This window comes from Salminus brasiliensis, chromosome 22 (genome assembly GCF_030463535.1).
Source record: "Salminus brasiliensis chromosome 22, fSalBra1.hap2, whole genome shotgun sequence".
Taxonomy (NCBI): Eukaryota; Metazoa; Chordata; class Actinopteri; order Characiformes; family Bryconidae; genus Salminus; species Salminus brasiliensis.
Window position 1 is genome coordinate 18668384 of NC_132899.1, and position 16319 is coordinate 18684702.

General features: G+C 39.7%; 1 protein-coding gene across 2 annotated transcripts in view; it reads right to left on the bottom strand.

Annotated features, from left to right (window-relative positions):
- Window positions 1–2492: 2492 nt before the first annotated feature.
- The window catches only part of LOC140544060 (TANK-binding kinase 1-binding protein 1-like), a 60127-nt gene continuing 46300 nt past the window's right edge, over window positions 2493–16319 (bottom strand). For both annotated transcript variants that reach the window (XM_072667421.1, XM_072667422.1), the window contains exons 8-10: window positions 9695–9810; window positions 7038–7831; window positions 2493–6337 (exon numbers count right to left, since the gene is read on the bottom strand). In XM_072667421.1, the coding sequence (XP_072523522.1) occupies window positions 6206–6337; window positions 7038–7831; window positions 9695–9810 (1042 nt within the window). In that variant the 3' untranslated portion in view covers window positions 2493–6205. The remainder of the gene's footprint in view (window positions 6338–7037; window positions 7832–9694; window positions 9811–16319) is intronic.

Genomic DNA, 16319 nt, shown 5'->3' on the forward strand with positions numbered 1-16319 from the left:
CTCAATCAAAGTTTAAAGAAAAAGAGCTTTGTTGGATAAAATCATAAACTTTAGTACTTTGTAGAAGCGTCGCCCACCTGGATTTGGGTCATTTATCCCATTCTTTATTACAGATCCTCTGAAGCTACATCAGATTGGATGTAGAGCGTTTGTTAACTGCCACATATTAGACTCTTGACAGATGTTTGATGTATTTTAAGTCTAGGCTTTGGCTGGATCAATCTGAGACTTTCAGGAGCTTGCCTCAAAGCCACTCCAGTTTTGCCCCAGTTTGAGTTTGCATGAGCACAGTAGGATGTTTTCGTCAAGGATGCTCCTGTATTTGGCTACCTTCATGCTTTCTTCAATTGCAGGCTCCATGTCCCTACTGCTGACAAGCATGCCCATAGAATTATGCTCTAACCACCATGTTTAACACAGGACTGGTATAAGCCTGGTAATGTGTCTGTTTTTGGCAGACATAGTGCTTTGTTTTTTTGCCCGAGTCAGACCTGAGAATTTATTTCATATGTTGCCAGAATCATTTACATACCGTTTTGCAAACTCCAAGTGGGCTGTCATGTGTCATCCATCTTGCTTCTTTTATTAAGGCCTTATTTATAAAGTACTGCGGAGGTGGTTGTCCATTCAACAGTTTCTCTCACCTCTGCACAAGACATTTTGAGGTCCAGTTTTACAGTGAGCAGTTTCATTATGATGTCCCCTCAATATGTCATAATGAAACTTCTTCTTGCCAACATGTCCAGACAATGGGTTTAATTCTAAGAAGGTTCAAGGTTGTGCCAAGCTTCTTTCACTTCTTCAGCATTATTGAGGCCTATGTGGTCCTAGGGACACTCAAAGCCTTAGATAAGGCCTTATATCATCTGCCATATATCTAAACCTGGCCACAATCTTAGAGATTCTCAGGCAATTTCTTTGAGCTTTTTGGCTTGGTTTCTGTCCTGACAATTAAGTGTAAATTGTGGGTTTTTGTAGAGGTGTGCTCTTCTAAACTGTCTATTCAATTTAAATGACAAAAAAAATTAAAGTGGGCTATAACTGTTCTAGACACATTTCAAGGATATTTAAAGCAAACAGGATGCACCTGACCACACTTTGGTGTGCCACAGCAAAGGGTCTGAATACGCTTGTGAATAACAAAAGACAAAACATTTTTGTGAGATTTCAGTTTTGATATCTAATTAATCTCTTATAGAACATATGTTTGCTCCATAATTCCATGTGATTAAATGTAGTTTAATTAGTAAAAATGTAAATTATATGCATTCATATAAAATCCAAGATACTATACTATAATAGTGTGCAACAAGTAAAGTGGTTTTGAATGCAATACATATGCAACTGTCACGGTTCAGTGTGCACAGTTTCACAGAGAATACAATAATACGCATTACACTATAGCCTATTCACCTTATTTTCCATGACAACAATGCGGGGGGGGGGGGTCATTTTTGTTTCTTTTGTGTTAGAACTTGATAGTAGTGATGGCTCAGCTTTTAGAGCACCATGCTGTTGATGACTATTGAGTTGAGGGTGTCATCCCTCTCTGCTCACGTGTGCTGACTATATTACTGTGTATGTGTGTTCACTGCACAGCTGGATTAAAGGTGGAGGCCACATTTTATCTGTGTTCAACACAAAAGATAAATGTGGTTGTCTTGTCTTATCTTGTCTTCTGGTGACATTTTCTGGTGCGACACTGGATCAGTTGATATAGAGTACAACCACACTGATAATAAACATACAATGAGTAGTATAATATGCTCAGTTAGAGAGTGGCATGGATGGAAGAAGAGGAGGATTTCACTTGAACAACAGTGTTATGAACTCAACACAAACAGCAAACCAGAGAAAATCTGTCAGGAAGAATGGGTGAAAATCATTTCCAAGCAAAGTTGATAGAAACCTAAAGTTGTTCTTTAAAAAAATATTGGCATTTGTAATATACACAGATCAGCCATATCATTAGTACAGGTCTTTTACTGGCATTTTACATCGTCTTCATTTACAGTGACATCTGCCAAGGAGTGGGATATATTAGACAACACTTGAACAGTCCTTGAAGGTGATGTGTTAAATAGTCAAGCATTAAGATTCCGCCACCTTGACAAGGGTCAAATTGTGAGGACTTGATGACTGGGTCAGAACATCTCCAAAACATCAAGCAGGTATTGTGGGATGTTCCTGGGAAGCTGTGGACAGTACCTATCAAAAGTCATCAAAGAAAGGACATCTGTTAAACTGGCAACACGGTCATGGACACCTAAGGCTCAATGATGCTCCTGAAGGCACCCCCTCACAATTTACAGGACTTTAAGGATCTGTTGCTAACATCTTAATGCCCATTACAAAAGTCTTCAGAGGTTTTGTGGAGTCATCAGATCTGTTGTAGCAGCACAAGGGAAGCCACTCAATATTAGGCAGGTGGTGCTAATGTTATGGCTGATCGGTGTGTACACTTAAATATAATAAAAACACACAAACCAAAATGAGTGCAAGTCCGTTTATTTACCATAGTATTTACAGAAAAAAAATGACACATATGCATTTATTTAATCTATTGTTTTTTATAATATTTGTGTTTTAATTGTTCCCTCATTACTATCACAAAATATTTCTATGGTTACCCCTCATTAGTGTTCTCTCTGCTGTGTCACAGATTTGGCGAGTTATCACACTGTCCCTGTGGAGGTTTAAAGAAGTGCACGGTACAGGAGCCATATTCACAAAGCTTTATCCCCTGAGTTATTTAAGAATATCACAAGGTAGTCACACACCAAACTACAGGCTGAAAGAGAAACCACTAGAAGAAGATTCAGAGACAGGTGATCATTTTTTTAGAAGTAGGGTCTGAGGAAGAGAAACATCGGCAATAGCTCTTTAAATAACTCCTGAGTGAACTCTTTGTGAATAGTGGCGTAAGTGTTTCTACGCTGTAGCTCAGTGGAAGAGGGTGCCAGACTGACTCAAAATGTACATGTGCTGGGTGCACTAGTGTGTGTGATTATGCAGTAGAATCACTGTGTCTGCACATCATAGCCACATCTTCTATTTATAAATGTTGTTTAGGCTTTGAACATTGCACTCGAACGTCTACACGTGAGCGTGATATGCTTAATTGGTACTTGGCCATCACTTTCGTTGGAGATAACATATATACCTGATCTTAGAACGTCTTCCCAAAGCTGTGTCTTTGGTTGATCATACTACACTGCTTTTCTAAAGCCCAGGATTACGCAAACCCACAACAGCCGTCAGTATTCTTTCTGTGTATTGAGACGTTTTTTATTCTGAGCTCCGATGTGTAATACAAACTCTGACTGCTGGCTTTTCTCTTTTGCTATTTAGTAAGTTATTATTTTCCTTCATCATCTAGTTTGGAAATTCCTCACCAGCTATTTGACAGCCAGTGAAAAGAGTTTGTCTGCTCCAAGCTATATTTGGCTATGTAATTTAGCACTTGGGGCAGTAATGATGTGATCATTTTTGTGCTACTTTCTCTCTTTGGTAGCTCATTAATTGGGTCACTGGGATGTTAAGCGCCCTGACTTTTCACAAGGGCCATAAAAATCGGACAGCGAGTATCTGGCAAGGAGAGTTCACAATGCAGTACAGGGCAAATACAAGAAAGAGTAGCTGGAAAGGTGGCTAATTAAAATGTTTCGCTTCATTCTTCCCATATTGGCCTCCAGTGTATTATTACTGCAATAATAATATGGGATTATTAATTTGCACCTCTAATATTTTCCAGTGGATCTTCATTCTCCTTTGAGCTCACAAAATGTCTATCTATGTACATAGTAGATTTTACAGGTTAATACACGTAACTGGCTTTAAATACAGGTCAGGTACATTTACAGTACATACAGTGAAGCATTTTTGCCAAAAGTGTTTAGTGATTTGGTCAGTAGAATGAATCTCTATTATTTCATGAAGTGCATCACAAATGCATCCATGGTATCAACCCGTATGGTTCAGAGTGCTGAAACTTTCAAAAAACAAAATCCATGTTTGTGTAGAAGTTGCACTGTCTGATCAATCTGCAGAAATTACACTTATACTGTCTTGTGATCATTTTTATGATTAAAAATATTCAAAATATGAACAGCACTTACATTCTTTGTTAAATATGATCCATGTTCGACAGCATCTGTGTTTTGACTGGAGTTGTTAGAACTGTGCAGGGGATACCCTGGTAAGAGGTTTCTTATACGTCCTTATCCAAGGATTTTCTTTTCTCACACAGGAAGACAAACAGTGGAGATGCAATACTGAGTTTACATATAATTACATATATGTGTGTACAGTTCTGTTTAAAGGGAAGTTCTACCAAACTACGATGTAATTAAGATAGAGAGTTGGGAATATTCAAAAATAAATTATATCTATAGGTTTCTTTTTTTGCCTCAGTGTTAGTCATACGTGTAAAGGTAAACTGAATATTAAGGGTTTGTATAAAGTGCTGAAATTCAAATGATATTTATATCCACTTACAAATGCAGCCATCGGCCAGGTACCTCATATTCCCACTGTTACCATGGTCGTGATGCCCCGCCCTGCAGGACACCCTTTTGAGAACAATCAGTCAGTCTTCAAACAATCACTCAGTGAAAATGTTAACTAACTACATGGCCCCTGTGTTCATCTGTACAGCCATGTTTACAATGTAAATCGAAGTGTTTAGCTCCTAAACGCTTTCTCTGCAGCACTTTTTAAACATGTTTCTGTGTTTAGTTGAATTGTTTCCAGAGGTGGGCAGAGTAGCAGAAATCCATACTCAAGTAAAAGTATTACTTTATAATACTTCCTAATATATCCTGCATGTATCATCATTGGATCTGAAATGTCTTCCTATTTTGAGATCCTTTTGGACTTGAATAAAATGACAAAGTTCAAACAGCAGATGTGTAACCAATCACAACAATGATGTAACCTACTGAAATTCAACCCAGGAAAGTAGAAATCTGTTAAAATAACACTTTGGATCATAGAATGTCAAACTGTATTTTCCTTGGCGTAGTACCTTGGCTTTTCTTGTGCTAGTGTCTGCAAAAGAGGAGCTCGAAGTCTGCATGCAACAAAACGAAAGCCAGGGGGAGCAAACAGGGATCTGCACTAGACTAAAAGCTAACACTAGCCTAGAGCCTTTTGCCATCTCTTCTTTCCACTGTTCGTTCCCTTCGAAAATAAACTAGACTATTTCAGCTGACTACCAAACTGGAGATAAACACACATCAGAAGAGAAAGCGCTGTCTTATTTTTTTTACCAGTAAAACTTGAGAAAACTTGGTTAAAAGCTAACCTGACTACAATCTTTTCAGCTTGCTAACAGCACATCATGCTGAGAGGACACAAAGAGAGGACAGTATCTAGTATGGCTGGCTTTCCACAAGCCTTCGTGCTTCATTCTGAGGCAAAACAACAGGGTTGTAAACAGAAATCTGAGACATCTGAGTATTTTGTGCTCCAAAAAAGTTACATACTTACTAATAACAGGCCAAAGAACTATTTGAAATACTCAATAAATGGATTCTTTGGAACCTTTAAGTATACTATATGTAGCTCCATAATTTGAACATAATTACTGCCCATCTTCAGTTGTACCCCTATTTATAACAATCAGCAGAAAGCTGATTGTTATAAAAAAAAATCACTTGGTGTTTAATTGAGGCTGCCTTTCCAGAATCTGATCTTAAACAGGGTAACAGGTCAGCTAAACACTGTGAAATGTGTTACCGAAACGTAGTTAGACCCCAAACATTTAGATTTACACTGTCAGGATAATAAAATGCATGTTTATGAAAGTTGCTTATTTGGATTATGACTGTTCTGTTGACTCCAAGGACAGTCAGTCTGTGTTCAGGAAGATATGACACTGGAAAAAAAAAGAGTCATCGAATAAAACATCTCGAAATAAAAGATTCAGGTGGTGATTACATTATGCTCAGGAGGAGCCTCAAAAGCATTTTTTCATCTGTCAGTGGCATTCATGAAACAACGCCATATACACTGCATGTACATCTGCTCGGATATTACAGTACCACAATCAGCCTTACTTTATAAGGCCTCACTTTTTTCTGACCTCAGCATGCCTGCTCTCCTCTCACTTTCAAGGCATCCAGCTAAGTGTATAAGAGCTGCTAATGAGACTTAGCGTAAGTCTAAAAGAGAGTGGTGTAAGGGGTGTGAGAGGGTTGGGGTGTTAGATCTTGCTGTTCTCCAGGTGCGAGTCGATGTGCTTGATCAGGGCATCGTCAGGGTAACCAACGGGGAAGATCACTTGGCACAGCGGGCAGCTCCTGACATCACTCTCCTCCTCTGTCTCCATCCACAGCTACATACAGTCCACACACACAATGCAGAATTATGACAACAGTGGTGCATGGCATATTTCATGATATTAATGTAGCCACACCTCATTTGTACCATGTTATACATTTACTTGCCCCTTATTCAGTTATGGATTTTAAAAATGTATAAGTCAATCACTACAGTAACTACTAATTATTTGAAAAATATTATGAAGCAAATGTGAACTGTTGGCCCACATATGTTTCTCATGCAGTTTAAAAGGACTATATTGTACATTTTTCTTGCATTCTAGTTTTCCCCACTTCCCAAGTTCCCATGTTTGAGTGGGTTTTGTGTATCAAACATGGTTTGTCACACTTATTTATACACATAGTTAATATATACCTGACCATTTTACACCTCTCTTTATCCCTTAGAACTAAACTAATTGTTTTAGCAATGTCTCTTTAAAACTCATAATGACTCATAAATAGCCTCTGATTGGCTGCTTTATAATGTGCCTCTCCTACCAGATACAAACATTAATCACTCTTAGAGTGATTTTTCTATCCATTTAACAAGTCCCCCAAATCTTCTTGTGCTTCAGTAACACTGTTGTAAGCTAAATGGGCCCTAAAATGACAATGTATACATGCTTGTGACATCATAACCATAATAAATTAAAAACATGCTATGTTCACAGCTTTGTTTCTGTTAATGGATTGCAATGCCTGATTACTCACATTAATGGAAGGCCAGGACTGGGCATGTTCTGCATGCAGGTACCCAGGCGGGTGGCAGCTTAGAGTGTTGGGGCGTGCTGGTATTGGGAAGGCGGAGCAGGAGGCAGGGCCTCTCATGCTGGAGGCAGGGCCAGAGGCGCCCAGTGTCCGCGGGGGACTAATAGGGTGGGGGCAGGTCCACTCCTCCTCGTCCTCTGAGGAGTGGGGCGGCTGGGGGGTGGTGTGGAGTGGTGATGGGCCTGGCTGGGGCTCATAATGCAGATGGGACAACTCTTGGTGCTGGAAAGAGAGCTCCCTGGAGTGTCTTGGGGATTCAGCTAGACCCCCTTCTCCTCCTACAACCTGAAGCCCAGGCTGCGAGCCTCGTCTCTGGGCTAGTATATGTGGGCTGCCTCCGTGTTGCTGCTGCTGTGATTGTTGCGGAGACTGCTGCTTGTGGTAGCTCTCCACATAGGGTCGGGGTTTGGGCAGGGTGGAGACGGGGTCCAGGGTGAAGCGAGGAGGCCGCTGGTAAGCCGATGGGTCAGCTACTTCTGAGTAGCTCCGGCGCCCTTGGAAGCTGGCCCTCAGGTGATGGCTAGTTGGCCTGCAGGAGTAGGAGGCAGGGCCATCACTGATTTCAGGCAGGGGCGAGCGGCGGTGCATGTCTGGGGAAAGGCGCTGCAGCACCGGAGAGCGCCGCTGGGGTACAGGGGAGTGCCGCTGCTGGATGGGAGAATGGCGCTGCTGGATGGGGGAATGGCGCTGAGGAACAGGGGAATGCCTCTGGAGAGGTACCGGAGAGTGGCGTTGAACTGAATATAAAACATAAAGACAGAAGAACCTTTAATGGTCAAGGAAAATTCTCTTTCACACATCGCACAAAATGCTTTTTTAAGAATTATCTATTGTAAAGAGTAACTTAGCAGGCGAACGTGCTACTACAAGTTCGAATCCTGAGCCCTACTGCGTTGCCATCATTGACCAGGGCCAAGAGAGCACAATTGGCCCTGCTCTCTCCGGGTGGGTAGATGGCGCTCTCTTATCTCATCACTCTTAGGAGCAATGTTGTCCTGCATAGGCGTCTGTTAGCTAGTCCAGCATTGGAGCTGGGGACCTGGCACTTTCCTCCAGCTGTCCGGCAGTGCCGCATTGGCGGCAGTTAAAAAAAAAAGTGGTGGCTGACTTTGCATGTGTCTGAGGAGACACGTGTTGAGTCCTTACCCTCCTAGTGTCAGGAGCACTGCTAGTGCTAGGGGGAGCTACTAACAGGTGGGTTAATTGGAAGTACCAAATTGGAAGAAAAAAATCATTTTTGAAAAAGTCTCTTTAGAGAACCAAAGGTGGTTCTTCTATGGCATCACTCAAGATATTGTTCTGGTATCTTTATTCTGGAACTATCTAAAGCCACGTGACAAACATTATAAAGTTAGTGTTTGGGTCGCACTCCTCTGGGCTTTACACATCATATATTGCCTCTGGTTGTGTATCATAAGTCATATCTATCTGAACATTCCTATGTCTTTTCTTAGAGGAGGATGGGTTCCCCTTTTGAGTCTTGGTTCCTCTTAAGGTTTCTTCCTCTCGACCCGAGGGAGTTTTTTACTTGCCACTGTTGCCACTAGCTTGTTTAAAGAGGCTTGGACCTGGATCTCTGTAAAGTAGCTTTGTGACAACATTCGTTGTAAAAAGCCTATATAAATGAAACTGAATTGAATTGAATTAAGTACAATGAGTAAAACCTGAGTACTAATGTAATATTTATTTTAGCACCTAAAGCAAGGAATGTTACAAATGGCAGGGCTGAAATTGAATAAAAACAGGTCTATTTGAAATAAATGTAACCTATCATTAGTGTGACTCAGAACACACAGTGCCCACCAAAGATACACAGACATCTCTATTGACTTCCCTTTCCTTTTGTGTTTCCTCTTTTTGTCTTCATAGTTTTCATGCTTGGGTGAAACTCTCCTCCACCATTCACATCCTTGGTTCTAAACATGAACTTTAACATATTTCTGCAAAACAATAAAAAATTAATGTGCCTGAGGCCCAATCAAGTATATTTATTACGCTCTGGCCAAAAAAGTGACAATTAAAACTCAGTCAACCATTTACCAGTGGCGTGTGTGAAGCTTCCTGAATAGCGAGATAGCAATCAGCCATTTAGAAAATTTGTCCCCTCCATCTATGAATCAGTAGCACTTTTTTACTATCTCTGCTTCTGCTTTTGGTCTGGTTTCCTATATCAAAGGGGAAACACCATTTATGGTTGTGCGGTTGGGCTCAGAAGTGTTAAAGAGATAAGGGGTGGGTTGTTTATGCTCTCCATGCCTCAGGCAGTGGCTCTTAAAGCAAGAGTTAACTGGTGTGTGTGGAAAAAAAATTCATAGGAATCAAGCTTAAACCAGAGTTTGCACTATGTTAAGTTTTGTGTATAGATATAATGGACAGGCTCTATTCTGCAACACATTGGTGAGTGCAGTCTAAAGCATCATTAGGGCTACTCCGCTTCTCTAACGGAGATGCTCATTATAAGTACACAGCTGATGGAAGTACACTTCATGCAATGAGGCACTCTAATGAGTCAATGCATCATTCGTCCGTTCTGTTTGGCTAAATGACTGTATACATTAAGGCTACAATGCCCATGGATGCTGATGCCCGTGGTGCAGTACCTGGACTGGCCTGCTCTTGAGAGGCTTTCCTCAGGATCTCTGATTGTTTGGCGCTGAGTGCCTGCAGCTTGCCAAGTTCCTCAGTCAGCTCAGTGTAGGCCAGGGCCAGGTTTACCCTGAGAGAGACAGAAAGTGAGAGAGTGACATAGAGAGTGAGTGGCAAGTCACTGAATGATAGGGGCCTGTGCAGTTGAACTTTGCACCTTTAGGGACTGCACTGTACAACTGCTTCTTCACATTTTGACATAAAGCTACCAAACGAGTGATGGCAAGAAAATAATGACAAAAGCAACTTATCAAAACACTGTATAATGGAAAGCACGACTGTGCCAATGTGCTCTATTTTTGCACAGAAAAATATGTTTACCCTGATTCCAATATACTGCTTCTGAGGGGAATCTTTTATTCACGTGAACATGACTCAACCAATGATAGTGCCAGTATAACTGGAGGGCACTCTTTTTTCACACCAACTGATTCTGCAGTCTGTACCATGGCAACGACACAACAACACAACCATTCTCGGTTTGTTTGAAGTGCCTCGGTCATCAGCGATACTTCAGCACAGCAAACTATATTTACCAACATTATTTAGATTCCACTCCACTTTTCCATTTAGCCTCTACATTATGCCAAATTGCAACATTATGCCAACACTTTCTGTCAGAATCGGAGAATCGATCATCATAATTGCCTTGTCGGAAGATGAACTAGACGGCTATTTTAACTCCATATCCGTATTACTTTTTTTGTTTGTTTTGTGCCTTAAATAAAACTACATCTACACACACACAAACATAGTATATGTATATGCCCACTTAGTACTAGTACAGTGTGACCCGATACTGACATGAACCACTGTCTGCCACTCACTTCTAGCTTAACCCAGAGATATACTGCTCAAATGACAGCCACTAATCAGAAATAAGGGTAAGAAAAGGGCAGATAAGCGTGAAAGGCTGTGGTAGACTGAAACTCCGTCTGTCATCAGATCACCTTTATCTGATCACATCCAAACCAATTTCACACAAACCACCACTGCTTAACTCTAAAAAGACGCTTCTCCACTCATAGCTCTGTGATGGTGTCAGATAAGGAGCAGTGGGGAGAAATACAGACTGACTTGGTGCGTAAGCAAGTGCAAGCACGCAAAACAACATGCTCTTTTTTTCCCTTTACAAACATGCATTTTCACAGGAGGTTAATTAGAGCAGTTGAGAAACTACTTATTATGGCCCTGTAACTAGCTGTCAGCGTTTTCCTACAGAGCATTCACCTCAATTAGTGCAAGTTTTCGAACTAACTACTGCAAATATTCATGAGCGTTCTCACTATCAATAATAGGCGACACTTGCACGCAGCATGTAAAAATAAAGTGGTGGCAGTTTTCCAGTAAAATACAGGAAGGGTCACACATTAATGTCTTCTGTCATTAACCTTGACCCAAAAAAGATGATGCTATTAATGATTAACTTTATAGCGTCTGTCATTGCACTGGTACAACAATTCAATTCAATTTTATTTCTATAGGCTTTTTACAACAAATGTTGTCACAAAGCTACTTTACAGAGATCCGGCTCCAAGGCTCTTTTGAGCAAGCTAGTGGCAAGGAAAAACTCCCTCGGGTTGAGAGGAAGAGACCTTCAGAGGAACCAAGACTCAAAAGGGGAACCTATCCTCCTCAGGTTGACACGGGATAATAATAAAAATCAAAACAAATAAAGACAACAATAAAACAAAATAAATTAAATTAAGAAAAAATGGTAAAAAAAAAAAGGTAAAAAAAAAGCTTATTACGTATTTAAATAGCTCTTAGTTCCATATTTATTATTATTATTATTGTTTTAATATAAAACATTATTACATTACATTACAAGTCCCATATCATATTAGAAAATTATTATTGTTACATTATCAAATATAATATTATTTATATTTAATTATTCAATTTATTTCATTACTGTAATTGTTTTGTGCTGAAAGGACAAAAAAGGCAAAACAGCACCGATGCAAAATTGGCTGGCACAATGATGGATTGTGTGGGCTTAATGACAAAGTTCAAAAAACACCAAAATGAGTCACAAACTTTCAGGACTAAAGGTGAACCTCAAGGGCACGCTCAAAAAAAAGGAACCTTTAAATTACGGCTATAAAAAACAGATATTGTTTTCAGTTTATCTGAACAAATACACATTATACAGTAAATATATGTATGCGGCCAAACCAGGCAGTCCACAAACTTTCCTTTCCACTTGTCATCTGCCAATGGGCCATTGTAGCATTAGATATTCTTACCATACCACTCATGACGTCCCCCCACTGGCTGACCTGGCCATCTGCACATTCACGTCACACCAGTCTAAGCGTTCATGCATAGTGTGAATGTTATAGCTCTCTGTATCCCCCGTCATTACAGGTGCCCGGCCAGGACTCATTCTATCAACCTCTGCGGTCTTCAGACACACACTCAGTGGATCTCCAGAGCTTATTGCTTAATGTTTTAGACAACGCGTGATTTTTCTCTTCACACTTCTTCACATACTGACTCTGCATACACACACACACACACACACATACACACACACACACACGCTCACACATACTGACAGTCTCCTAAAAGCACCACTTTGAAGGCATCACCTTTAGCTTAGAGCACCTTGAAGTCTCTGAAAGTGTGAACTCCTTCTGAAAAGTGTAAAATGGTGTGCTGCAGAGGAAGCTGGTATCATGACAGGGCAAGAGGACTTCTTTCTAATACTGGTGTGGGAGAATGATCTTCTGATTTCAGTGGGAAAGAGAAGGCCTGTGTTTGACTGGCACAACTACAAATATATGTATTTAAACATATATATATATATATATATATATATATATATATATATTATCAGTCTATGTTATGTATTTATTATTGTTATGAAATAAGTAGTAGTAGTAGCCAAAATACTCTATTAATACATTTTGTAGGACCCCCCTTTTTGCCCCTAAGGAGATATATATATATATATATATATATATATATATATATATATATATATATATATATACCAATTAGCCATAACATTAACACAACCTGTCTAAAATTGAGTAGGTTCCCATTGTGCCTATCTAACCATTCCAAGCCTGTCAATGCTTCACCGGTGGTCCTTTTTGGAGCACTTTTGTTAGGTACTGACGACTGCATACCAGAAAAATCCTGATGTTTTGGAGATGCTCTGACTCTGTGATCTAGCCGTCACAATTTGCCCCTGTAAAAGTGTCTGGATCCTTATGCTTTTGCCATTTTTACTGCCTTAACATATCACCTTCAACAACTGACTGTTCACTTGCTGCCTAATATGTCCGTCCCTTGACAGATGCTGCTGTAGATGAAGATAATCAATGTTTTTCACTTCACCTGTTGTTCACTTGACATTTTATATATAACCTCCTGAGACTCTGACTTTTTGGGATTAGTAGGACCTAAGAAAGAATAAAAACTAAACTAAGTCTCTGTGCAGGAAGTCATTTTTTGCAAAAAACAATATCCTTGTATGAGGCCAAAGAATCAAAAAAAAAAAAAAAAAATTGAGTATCATGTGGCAGAGAAGCAGAGATGTAATGTCCCCATATGAGGTGAAGGCATTTAGCATTTAGCAGTCGCCTTCATTCAGAGCGACTTACAAAAGTGCTTCACCTGATAATGTTAATGGCTATGTAGATATTATAAATATGGAACACTGTTGAAGAGATTCTATAAAGAACCATCTACAAAAGCTTGTCCTTGTATAAGAAGAACTCCTCATAAGAAGGAAGGAACAGGTTAAGCGTTCAAATTGTTTATTTAAGTTGCAATAGTGCTATATATATAACCACTACCGTCACCACAGTTCTTAAAAACCCCCTTTAAGGGTGTAGAGTGCACAGTGTGTGTGTGTGTGTGTTTGACAGAGAGAGAGAGCGAGTCAGAGAGTGAGCTTTAGATGAATTGAAACATGAGCAGGATATTACTGCTGCCATAAGAAAACCTCACATCTCTCTTAGTAACTCAAAGTCAGAAGATCAAAACAAGCTTAATTACAGCTTAATTCACGTACAGTAATGTAATATAATTCCATTCTTTTCATTTTTCATTTCTATTGGCCCAGTCGCAGTGAAGCATTCACACATTGTAAAAAGCAGCTGCTATTTTCAAAAGGTGCAAAACATAAAAGCTGTATGGAGTCATGATGTTTTGGATCCTCTCAGAAGTGTGTGACTGAGACCTCCTGTATGCATTTTGGTTTGTGTGTGTATGTGTGTGTAGGCATGTGTGCCTATGTGTTGAAGCAGCTTCGAAAAGGATATTGATGATTCTACAGTGTGTGTACGCGTGTGGGAAGACACGAGTGGGCTGTATGAGCTGTATCTGACCTTTGCTCACAAACTGCAGTTTAGAATATCTGTTTACTTGACACTGACAAATGTTGCCTCACAGGCTGCATATCTTACATATTGCTGAATAAAACATGAATACGAAATTATTCCAACAAACTCAGCACAGCCCACACTTCACACTATACATTCTCTCTACAAGCAATCACAACAGCCCGGGTGTTATTATCCAAAACAGAGAAAGAGAGAGGGAATAAATAAAACAGGACAGTTGGATGATAATAACTAAACAGTGCAGGAATAAAATGAACACAATAAAACGGATGGGGAGAGAGGGACACGGCCTACTTCTACACTTCAAAGGACCAACTTTCATGGCAACCCTTTAGTGAAGAGCTCAGTGCACTCAGTAATATATCTTTTTTTTTTTAAATCAACGTTTACTGAACTGAGAGCCTAAGCACACATGCTGCCCACACTTAAAAATAAAGGTGCTGCAAATGTTTTTTGATCCATAGAAGAACCACAGGTTTACCAATTTAAAGGTTATTCGCACACACACATCTCTATTACAAGCATGGTTCTTTATGGAACAAAAAGTGATTGTTCTATGGCATTGATCAAAGAACTATGCACATTATCAGCATTTAGCTGAGCGAATTACAAGGCTAATTGTATTGCAGATGTGGGCCAATGTAGTGTTAGGAGTCTTGCCCAAGGACTCTTATTGGTATAGGGCATAGTCACCCAGATCAGGAATCAAACCGTAGCCTCCCACATGATGTGGTGGCTCACTGGCAGGAACTGGTGTTAATTCTTACAATTGCAGGAACAGTTTGCATGAGGACAGCATTTTTTACATGTGCCTCTTCGTAAAAGACTGAGGGAAGGGTTCCCAATGACATGCTGTGATTATATATATATATATATATATATATATAGAAAAGATCTCCTAATCAGAGCCCAATAAGCATATGATTGTAAATATTGTCACTGTCACAGAAAATCTATAAGCATATTTACTTGTTGAATCTAGCATTTGTTTTGTACATTGTACCAATAAAAATGCTTCAGAATGACTTCCATTAAAAGTTAAGAAGGTTTCTCCCGTAAAGTTGCTTTTTTGTGAGACAGTTACAATATGTTTAAATTATAACAAACACTATCAGACTCATAAGAAGACTTTCTAAACATTAGAGTGCATTTCAGGGACACATTTCAGAGATATAAAGCACAAAAATAAACTGATGAGACAATACATTATAATCACTCACAGATGAAGAAAATTTACAATTACATTGATTGTTTGTATGGGAAGGTGCAAGTTGAGGACTGGGATATAATAGTTAGTCAGCAAACAGCTGGTTCTTGTAATAGACGTGTTTGGCAGTGGGCTCTTTCAGCAGGATAATGTGCCCAAGAGTTCAAAGTGTTGCCCCGGCCTCCATTAATAGTATGCAAACAGTCAGATCTGCAGTGAACATGTTAAAAACAATAGGAACACGAGTACTGTCACTGGACCTTTGAGCAATGGAAGAAGGAAATCTGGTCCAGTGAGTCATGTAAACAGAAATTTGGCACCTAACTTCACACTGATCACCTAAATAAACATTATTGGGGACCAGGTTCACCCCTTCATGGCAAAGGTATTCCCTGATGGCAGATGGCCTGATTCAGCAGGAGAGTGTGCCCTACCTGCCACACTGCACAAACTGTTGGAGAATGGTTTGAGGAACTTCACAAAGTGTTCAATGTGTTGAACTGTCCTCCAAAAACCCCAGATCTCAATGTGCAACACACTATGTGATGTGATGGTAACTGTGATTTGGTGCTTGTGGGGTAGTAGAGTGTTAGAGTAGTTAAGATACGCATCTTAATTGATGTGCTTTAATAAAAAAATGTTTATTACAATGCCTAGTAGAAAACCAAAATCTGATCAAGGTCTTTTTCCATTTTAATTAATAGCTTAATTATTTACTATTATTGCTAAATCCAACAGCAATATTCAGTAAGTTTAGACATGTTGTAAACTGCTGGCATTGCACAGTGTTCCAGTAATGTGTCAATATTAGATAAAAATTAAATGAGTGATAAAATCAGCGGTGCAGCTTATTGTGAAATAAATCACGATGGAAGGTTTTGCAACCTAATCAGTTGATCAGTTGAGGCCTTCTTGGCCTGATAAATGTTCATCAGAATTCAGGGGCTTGCATGACTGTGACAGGAAAACTTTGATGTTTTGATTTTTTTCCTCTCAGAAACCCAAACCTTTCAA